Source organism: Schistocerca nitens, chromosome 2 (genome assembly GCF_023898315.1).
Source record: "Schistocerca nitens isolate TAMUIC-IGC-003100 chromosome 2, iqSchNite1.1, whole genome shotgun sequence".
NCBI classification, from domain to species: Eukaryota; Metazoa; Arthropoda; class Insecta; order Orthoptera; family Acrididae; genus Schistocerca; species Schistocerca nitens.
The window spans coordinates 913,900,409-913,910,575 of NC_064615.1; the positions used below are offsets into that span (position 1 = coordinate 913,900,409).

General features: G+C 45.1%; 1 protein-coding gene across 1 annotated transcript in view; it reads right to left on the minus strand.

The window, feature by feature from the left end:
- The window catches only part of LOC126237233 (glutathione S-transferase 1-1-like), a 29,255-nt gene extending 19,295 nt beyond the window's left edge, over nucleotides 1-9,960 (minus strand). Inside the window, exon 1 of the mRNA XM_049947126.1 lies at nucleotides 9,817-9,960. Coding sequence (XP_049803083.1) covers nucleotides 9,817-9,960 — 144 coding nt within the window. The remainder of the gene's footprint in view (nucleotides 1-9,816) is intronic.
- Between the last annotated feature and the right edge of the window lie 207 nt (nucleotides 9,961-10,167).

Genomic DNA, 10,167 nt, shown 5'->3' on the forward strand with positions numbered 1-10,167 from the left:
TGGTTCATTAAAAACTGTGCTCATAGCACGATCCATATAACAAACTTTCCTTGCTGATGTATGGAAATTAATGACGCACGCGTTGCGCGTTGCGCGTTGCGAAGAATATTGTTTCAGGTAACACACGTCAGGGTTGTGCGCGGCTGATATTCGCTGGTTTTAATGATCATTTTGCTGAAGATAACTGTTTCCAACATAATCAATAGTTGTATAGAATCTGTTGTATGAACTGTGATTTAGAGACACTTACACAACTTACACACAACACTTTAACACAACGTTAACTTGGAGTTCTTTAGCAACTTGATCAAATCTTTAGCCGGGAGAAAAATTATTTAGTAATTACTCAATGTAATAAAATAAGATTATCATTTTCATTTACAAATTAGTTAAATACCAAACCACTGAATAACACAGCGAACGCCACAGGAAGTTGGCAGGCATGTTTCTACATTTGAAAGATGATGTCTGTTCAAATTTCGCACCGGTCGTATAAGAGTGGCGCTGGTAACGCCACTATAAGGATGTAAATCAGCTTTGCTTCAGACACACGCTGTAACGCTCTTGAGAATGGAAGTGCTGAGTTGATGTTAGTCAAGAATCCCTTTAAGGCGACAACGGTACCATTATCAACACCTCACTGAGTTTGAACGAGGTCGTATAATAGGGCTACAAGAAGCTGGGTTTTCCTTCTGCGATAATGCAGGAAGGCTTGGCAAGAATGTAGCGGCTGTACATGACTGCTGGCTGCCGTGATAGAGGAAGACAATCATGTTCAGCGTATGGCTCTGATTTATCGTAATGCATCTGCAGCAGCAATTTGAACAGCAGTTGGCACCACATTGACACAACGAACTGTTATAAATCGTTTACTTCAAGCACATCTCCTAGCCAGACGCCCTGTAGTGTGCATTCCATTAACCCCAAACCATTGAGACTTTACTGATGTCAAGCGAGAGCTCTGTGGTATCGATAGCTACGATGCCACAACGCAGGTAGCTCTGCTAGGTTGGCACTACGACAGACACTGACGACAGCGCACTCTAGCCGGAGCGGAGAGCTCTACGAGCTCCGCTCCAGATTCTGCCCATTTGATCAAGAGCGGAATCAAGAGCAGACGGCCGGGACACTTCGCTTGCTATTGAGACTATGTACTACTTACAACGGGTCTAAGGCTTCGCACCTCAGTGCAAAGTTATGTATTCAGTTAATATTGTGATATAGTAAAACCATTTCTAAGAACAGTGCCGAGAGATCTTCTGCTTTTCCTGCTCCTACTCACTTCCTACATTCGGCCTACCCTTCAGTTTACAGGAGCAGACCCACGCGCCGCCTTCCAGGCGGGATACAAAAAGTTCGTTGGAGGGCAGGGTGGAGATCTGTTTTATGAATGCTTAATTAGTTTCCATTAATTACTTTTTGGTGTTGTGATTTTTGTCGTCAGTGTACGTCAGACTGTATGAGTTTGACGTTGTTGTTGTTGGTTTTTTTTTTTTTTTTCAATAAACGCTGCGCACTGCGCGTCCGACAAGAAAATCTACAGATTCATCACGAAATTACTGCATTCAGAAATAAATAGAGGATACTAGAAAGTGAGAGAGCCTGCTCGGTAGATACGTTACGTTTAGATACAGGGTGACGGCGGATGTGAGTAAGTCCGAAGAATAGTGAGGCGGTCGACCTCTTAATATCTTAAAACAAAGGATGTTTATGTAGAATAAAGTGCAGTGGGATTTTACAAATCCCGAGAGAAGTAGTTGGTATCATTTATTTAACAAATTCTTTTTTGTTATTCGGCATGTACACGTTCTTTTCAAATTTGAAAATGCAGAGTACAGTGAAAACGCAGTGCGCTTATTAGTTGTGAAGAGGGTGGGAGACTGTTAGAGCTACGGCCGCTGTGGCCGAGCGGTTCTACGCGCTTCAGTCGGGAACCGCGCTGCTGCTACAGTCGCAGGTTCGAATCCTGCCTCGGGCATGGATGTGTGCGATGTCCTTAGGTTAGTTAGGTTTAAGTAGTTCTAAGTCTAAGGGACTGATGACCTCAGATGTTAAGTCCTATAGTGCTTGGAGCCGTTTGAACCATTCGGACTGTTAGCGCGCTAGTTGGCTGGTTCTTCGTGAGCAGGCGCGAGTGAGTGATTGTGAGACCTTTGCAGTACTGTCCAGTGATTCCACTCACGCGTTTCTGCTCAAAGCTGTGAAAATTTCTTGGGAAAGAAACTTATTTGCGGAGAATGCTGCTGGAGCTTTGAATATATATCTGTCCGAATATTAGAGAACGACAATTTGCGGCAGTTAATAGAGACAGGAAATTGATGCGTAATAGACCTATCCTCTCAAGTAACCTACGTTTGAAGAGTCACTTCTTTATTATTTAATAAAATGGGCATGTATTATTTCTCGAATCCTACTCCACTTTTACCACAATCTGAATGCAGTAGAACTGTAGTTTCGTCACAGTTTGAAATCAGTGTTGATAAATTGGGAAAGAACAGTGAGTCAAACCAAATTACTATCCCATTGGGAAAGAACAGTGAGTCAAACCAAATTACTATCCCTGAAAGGCCACCGATTCTTGGTAATCAATTCTGATACGTATCGTAATTTACAATAAAGTTTAAATGGTCACACATAAGAAGTAGATATCATTATGTTAAACCTTCAGCTCTGAACAATGTTAATATTATCATTTCTCGAACTGAAAGCAGCGAAGGACATTAGCTGAATTTCGGACTGCTGTCTCTCTGATGAATACTGATCTTTTATTAGTTGGAGAAAGCCGTTGATAAGGAACTGCCCCGACTTCTATTCGGTCGTGCGCGCTCTGGGGGGTCATTGGTACCTGACAGAGATTTGCCTCCTCTTTATGGCAGTTGCTCGGTCCCTGCTCTATGTTAACAGCTCATGGCACTGTCCTCTTTTCCTCTCTCTACCATTATGACTCTATGGTTTATCATTTTCCGTTCGGTGAGGCTGATACATCCTTCTTATTTTGTTTTAGGATGGGAAACCACCCTAAAAGTCAGAAGAGTCAGTGAACTAGTCAGTGGTATGGGAAAGGAGATGGGAACGGTAAACCACTCCATTTAAATCCCATAGAAAATTGTATAATGTATTCTCCTTACGTGTAATCAATCAGAGTAGCCACCTACCTGACTCTCCAGCGGACGTAGCACTACAAGAACTTTCGAACAAAACTTAAAATAAAAAACAGCAAATCGACTGGAAACGTAGGATATCAGGTAATTGCAAAGTAGAGCAGTAGAGGATGTGAAGAAACGGAAAGACTAATAATTTGCGTATTAGGGACCGGCGAAGAGCGTTTGTCAGACAGTGGAGTATCACTCAAGGATCCAGCGGTGTAGATTTCATATTGGGAAAATAAAACCTGGTATTCAAGTGTAGAACAGATGGGGATAAGGTGATAGATCAATCATGGCCCAGTTAGAAAAACTGAACGAAAGGGTGCATAGCTAATACAAGCATACGTACCCATATCTTCAAGGACACAGAGGCGAGGGAGAACTACGAATAGGTACAGCAGTGGTCGGCAAACTTTTCTGCTCAAGAGCCAGTACTGACATTGTGAAGTGCCAGAATGAGATTTTCACTCTGCATCGGAGTGTGTGCTGATATGACACTTCCTGTAAAATTAAAACTGTGTGCCGGATGGAGACTCGAACTCAGGACCTTTTCCATTCGCGGGCAAGTGCTCTACCAACTGAGCAACCCAAGCACGACCCATGACCCCTCCTCACAACTTCAGTTCTGCCAGTACCTCATCTACTACCTTCCAAACTTCACAGAAGCTCTCCTGTCAACCTTGCAGAACTAACACTCCTGGAAGAAAGGATATTGCGGAGATATGGCTTAGCCACAGCCTGGGGAATGTTTCCAAAATGAGATTTTCACTCTGCAGTGGAGTGTACGCTGATATGAAACTTCCTGGTAGAGCACTTGCCCGCGAAAGCCAAAGGTCCTGAGTTCAAGTCTCGGTCCGGCACACAGTTTTAATTTGCCAGGAAGTTTCATATAAGTTTCATATCAGCGCACACTCCGCTGTAGAGTGAAAATCTCATTCTGGAAACATCCCCCAGGCTGCTAAGCCATGTCTCCGCAATATCCTTTCTTTCAGGAGTGCTAGTTCTGCAAGGTTTGCAGTAGAGTCTCTGTGAAGTTTGGTAGGTGGGAGACGAGGTACTGGCAGAATTGAAGCTTTAAGTACGGGTCGTGAGTCGTACTTGGGTAGCTCAGTTGGTACAGCACTTGCCCGCGAAAGACAAAGGTCCCGAGTTCGAGTCTCTGTCCAGAACACAGTTTTAATTTGCCACGAAGTTTCATTGTGAAATGGCTCCTCGGTCCTTATATCTGCCGCTCTTATTGTCAACCAAGGAAAGTTAGTATGTTATGAGGGCCCACTACACTAATTATAGTATAGGGTGCTAAGTTGGCACCATTTCTCTAAGTGCCGATCGTTAAAAGTCGGCACCATTCGTAATACTTTATGTCGACTGTTCTCTGATTCAGACTGCTGCCACCCTCATCGACCCCAAAAGTGTGACACAATAATTGCTTGATGAAGTGTTGCTGTTAAGTCCGTGTGACTTAATTGACTAATAACAGTAATCGTGCTTATATTTAAATGCATTATGTTGCTAAATGTTTGGAATTCATTTTTCTTCTACTCATTGTGTTGTATTACAACAGCCTTAATTTAATATAATATTCCTTGCTACAAACATGTACCGCATTTGTAGAGACCGTCTCTATATACTACACACTTTAGAAGCTCTTAACGTCAGCTAGGGGTTTTGGGTTCAGCTGTTAGCTGTCAGATGCATATTATCGTAAAATACGGCTGAGAACCGAGGGTAGCACTAATACGTGATTCGGGTCGAATTTTGACGGCCACTGAGCTAGAGACAGTGATAAAGATAGTCTGATATTTCTCTGACCTTAGAATGCAGCAGTGGAGATGATAAAAACCACAACACAGTAATAGTTTATGTTGTTCGGTATATAACTGAAAGAGGGGAGAGACTCACTGAATTTCATTCGAGCAAATTCCTTGTAATTACTGACACTCTTTTCTAACAACCAAAGACAAGAATGTACTCATGTCTAATGCCTGGAAATGGGGAAAGATTTACATGAGCTGAGAATAAATGTATAAGTAAAACTAAAAAGAGCAACACTATTACAGAAATGAGTAATTAGTTTGCAAAAGTATAAGAGGCTACGCAGAGTACTAAATACAAAGTACGAGTGGTCTTAACGGAAGTAAAATACTTAGTTCTTAGATGGAATGACTGTAAGAGGAGATATATGAAGGACGGCCGAGTCGGGAATTCCAAAGGCAGGGAAAGCAAACTGAATAAGGAGATGAACTGAGACCAGTAATACTTTGAAAGTCAACGAAGCGTGAGGGGAGATTAATCCACGAAAAGCTTTAGGAAAGTGTCAATTTTCAGGTGGACTTCTGCCAGCTTTAGGAAATAAGGAAAAGGCCTTATACTTAGTATATAATGACATATACAAATCAGGAAAGCTACCAAAGACTTTGAGAAAACTATCCTGGTAGCAAACCCTACGATAAAAGGAGCTAAAAAAATATGAGGGCCACCCTACATTGAACATTGTGTCATACGCTCCAAAGTATTAACTAAATATCACTATATACTGTTTAGACCGAAAATAGCTGTTAGACGACTAGCTCATGTTTAGAAGACACAGAGAAAAGCGAGGAACTGTTATGACAGTACACGAGAATATACCAAGTACATACAGAGCTACTAATCCCTTCCCCTGATATCGAAAAACCGTTCCTTCTGTTCAGAGCTCTCAAGAAACCTTACAGTATGATACAGAGACCGAAGATTAATTCATCATCCATACAAAAATCGAAGAGCAATTCCATGCTAACACAAAAAGCATGAAACGATAAGCAAAGGAATAATGTAAGAATGTGGACTCTCACCACTGCAGTCCAGTATCTACACTACTGGCCATTAAAATTGCTACACCACGAAGATGACGTGCTACAGACGCGAAATTTAACCGACAGAAAGAAGATGCTGTGATATCCAAATTATTAGCTTTTCAGAGCATTCAAACAAGGTTGGCGCCGGTGGCGAAACCTACAACGTGCTGACATGAGGAAAGTTTCCAACCGGTTTCTCATACACAAACAACAGTTGACCGGTGTTGCCTGGTGAAACGTTGTTGCGATGCCTCGTGTAAGGAGGAGAAATGCGTACCATCACGTTTCCGACTTTGATAAAGGTCGGATTGTTGCCTATCGCGATTTCGGTTTATCGTATCGTATCGCGACATTGCTGCTCGCGTTGGTCGAGATCCAATGACTGTCAGCAGAATATACACTCCTGGAAATTGAAATAAGAACACCGTGAATTCATTGTCCCAGGAAGGGGAAACTTTATTGACACATTCCTGGGGTCAGATACATCACATGATCACACTGACAGAATCACAGGCACATAGACACAGGCAACAGAGCATGCACAATGTCGGCACTAGTACAGTGTATATCCACCTTTCGCAGCAATGCAGGCTGCTATTCTCCCATGGAGACGATCGTAGAGATTCTGGATGTAGTCCTGTGGAACGGCTTGCCATGCCATTTTCACCTGGCGCCTCAGTTGAACCAGCGTTCGTGCTGGACGTGCAGACCGCGTGAGACGACGCTTCATCCAGTCCCAAACATGCTCAATGGGGGACAGATCCGGAGATCTTGCTGGCCAGGGTAGTTGACTTACACCTTCTAGAGCATGTTGGGTGGCACGGGATACATGCGGACGTGCATTGTCCTGTTGGAACAGCAAGTTCCCTTGCCGGTCTAGGAATGGTAGAACGATGGGTTCGATGACGGTTTGGATGTACCGTGCACTATTCAGTGTCCCCTCGACGATCACCAGTGGTGTATGGCCAGTGTAGGAGATCGCTCCCCACACCATGATGCCGGGTGTTGGCCCTGTGTGCCTCGGTCGTATGCAGTCCTGATTGTGGCGCTCACCTGCACGGCGCCAAACACGCATACGACCATCATTGGCACCAAGGCAGAAGCGACTCTCATCGCTGAAGACGACACGTCTCCATTCGTCCCTCCATTCACGCATGTCGCGACACCACTGGAGGCGGGCTGCACGATGTTGGGGCGTGAGCGGAAGACGGCCTAACGGTGTGCGGGACCGTAGCCCAGCTTCATGGAGACGGTTGCGAATGGTCCTCGCCGATACCCCAGGAGCAACAGTGTCCCTAATTTGCTGGGAAGTGGCGGTGCGGTCCCCTACGGCACTGCGTAGGATCCTACGGTCTTGGCGTGCATCCGTGCGTCGCTGCGGTCCGGTCCCAAGTCGACGGGCACGTGCACCTTCCGCCGACCACTGGCGACAACATCGATGTACTGTGGAGACCTCACGCCCCACGTGTTGAGCAATTCGGCGGTACGTCCACCCGGCCTCCCGCATGCCCACTATACGCCCTCGCTCAAAGTCCGTCAACTGCACATACGGTTCACGTCCACGCTGTCGCGGCATGCTACCAGTGTTAAAGACTGCGATGGAGCTCCGGATGCCACGGCAAACTGGCTGACACTGACGGCGGCGGTGCACAAATGCTGCGCAGCTAGCGCCATTCGACGGCCAACACCGCGGTTCCTGGTGTGTCCGCTGTGCCGTGCGTGTGATCATTGCTTGTACAGCCCTCTCGCAGTGTCCGGAGCAAGTATGGTGGGTCTGACACACCGGTGTCAATGTGTTCTTTTTTCCATTTCCAGGAGTGTAGAATCGGTGGGTTCAGGACGGTAATACGGAACGCCGTGCTGGATCCCAACGGCCTCGTATCAATAGCAGTCGAGTCCGCGGCTCGTGGTCTTGTGGTAACGTTCTTGCTTCCCCCGCACGTGGTCCCGGGTTCGATTCCCGGCGGGGCAGGGATATTCTCTGCCTCGAGATGACTGGGTGTTGTGTGTCTTTCAACATCATTTCATCCTCATTCACTCGCAAGTCGCTGTACTGGCGTTGAAGAACTTATGGAGCGGCGGCCGAACCGCCCCGCGAGGGGTCTCCCGGCCACCAATGCCATACGCTCATTATTATTACTAGCAGTCGAGATGACAGGCATCTTATCCGCATGGCTGTAACGGATCGATCGCTGAGTCAACAGATGGGGACGTTTGCAAGACAACAACCATCTGCACGAACAGTACGACGACGTTTGCAGCACCGTGGACTATCAGCTCGGAGACCATGGCTGCGGTTACCCTTGACGCTGTATCACAGACAGGAGCGCCTGCGATGGTGTACTCAAAGAAGAACCTGGGTGCACGAATGGCAAAACGTCATTTTCTCGGGTGAATCCAGGTTCTGTTTACAGCGTCATGATGGTCGCATCCATGTTTGGCGACATCGCGGTGAACGCACATTGGAAGCCTGTATTCGTCATCGCCATACTGGCGTATCACCCGGCGTGATGGTATGTGGTGCCATTGGTTACATGTCTCCGTCACCTCTTGTTCGCATTGACAGCACTTTGAACAGTGGACGTTACATTTAAGATGTGTTCCGACCCGTGGCTCTACCCCTCATTCGATCCCTGCGAAACCCTACACTTCAGCAGGATAATGCACGACCGCATTTTGCGGGTCCTGTACGGGCCTTTCTGGATACAGAAAATGTTCGATTGCTGCCCTGGCCAGCACAGTCTCCAGATCTCTCACCAATTGAAAACGTCTGGTCAATGGCGGCCGAGCAACTGGCTCGTCGCAATACGCCAGTCACTACTCTTGATGAGCTGTGGTATCGTGTAGAAGCTGCATGGGCAGCTGTACCTGTACACGCCATCCAAGCTCTGTTTGACACTGCCCAGGCGTATCAAGGCCGTTATTACATCCAGAGGTGGTTGTTCTGGTTACTGATTTCTCAGGATCTATGCACCCAAATTCCGTGAAAATGTAATCACATGTCAGTTCTGGTATAACATATTTGTCCAGTGAATAGACGTTTATCATTTGCATTTCTTCTTGGTGTAGCAATTTTCATGGTCAGTAGTGTATATAGAGAAATAATTTATAGTAATTAAAAGTACATGTGGATAAACAACTATAGCTAAGAAAGTGGAGGTCAGAGATTGTTATTGTGACAGAAAATAATTGGAATAAGTAAGTAATACTCTCCACAACCTAAAGGTTGAGGCAATACTTAATTGGGGAACGTCCTGTTGCAGTTAGTATGCCCTTGCCTTCGAACTGACTTACGCAGAACCCAACCACGGGGCAATTTGGCATTTTTCATGTACACATATCATTGTCATATGCTAAAGGAGGCAGAAAAAATCCAACTGCTGTCTCTGTGTTGAACCAGAGGCTTTTGGTCTAACACCTACCCATTTACCTATCGAGACACTTTCTTACTACTAACTCATTGTTACAATGGCAATGACCTGGCATTTCCACTATGAATTTCCAAGCCAAAATTGAATCTGTTATCAAGGGACTGTTGAACTTTAGCAAAGATTCCTACTGTTTCAATGATAAACTTTAAAACTCGACTCCTGACTCCACACATCTGGAACACACCTCTCATGGCCGCGCAGAAAGCAGACCACTGGTGACACATCTGGTGATAGCGTGTACAGGTTCACCAGGGCCATAACAAAGCTTTCCCAGTACTTACTTTCTCATCCAAAGAAAATGAAATGTTTGCTTTTATACACGTCTTGTGTCTCATGGTATGTAAAAATATTTTTGCACTCTATAAATATAATAATTTTGGTAACAGTTAATACACATATTACCTTCAACATATCGGTCGACTTCATGTCAGTACCAGAGTCCTTTACATCCACTACTTTTAGGTCTACGCCGATGATACCAGCCACCAGATGCACCAGACGACATGGATGGCTCATTGGATGGTCGTAAAGAGTCGGGGGAGCCATTGGAGTATCTAAAAAATGAAGTAAACGTTAAATAACTAATTTCTACAACGGTAGCCACAATGCTCAGAAAATTTGTGAGTTTTGTGTATTGTCTTCTAACGAGAAAAATGAAAGTAGTGATTCTGGTAACAAAATATAAAAATTAAGGGCAGATGCTGTGTGGCGTAGTTTGTAGTAGCATAATTAATTGTGGAAAAGTTTCCGTTT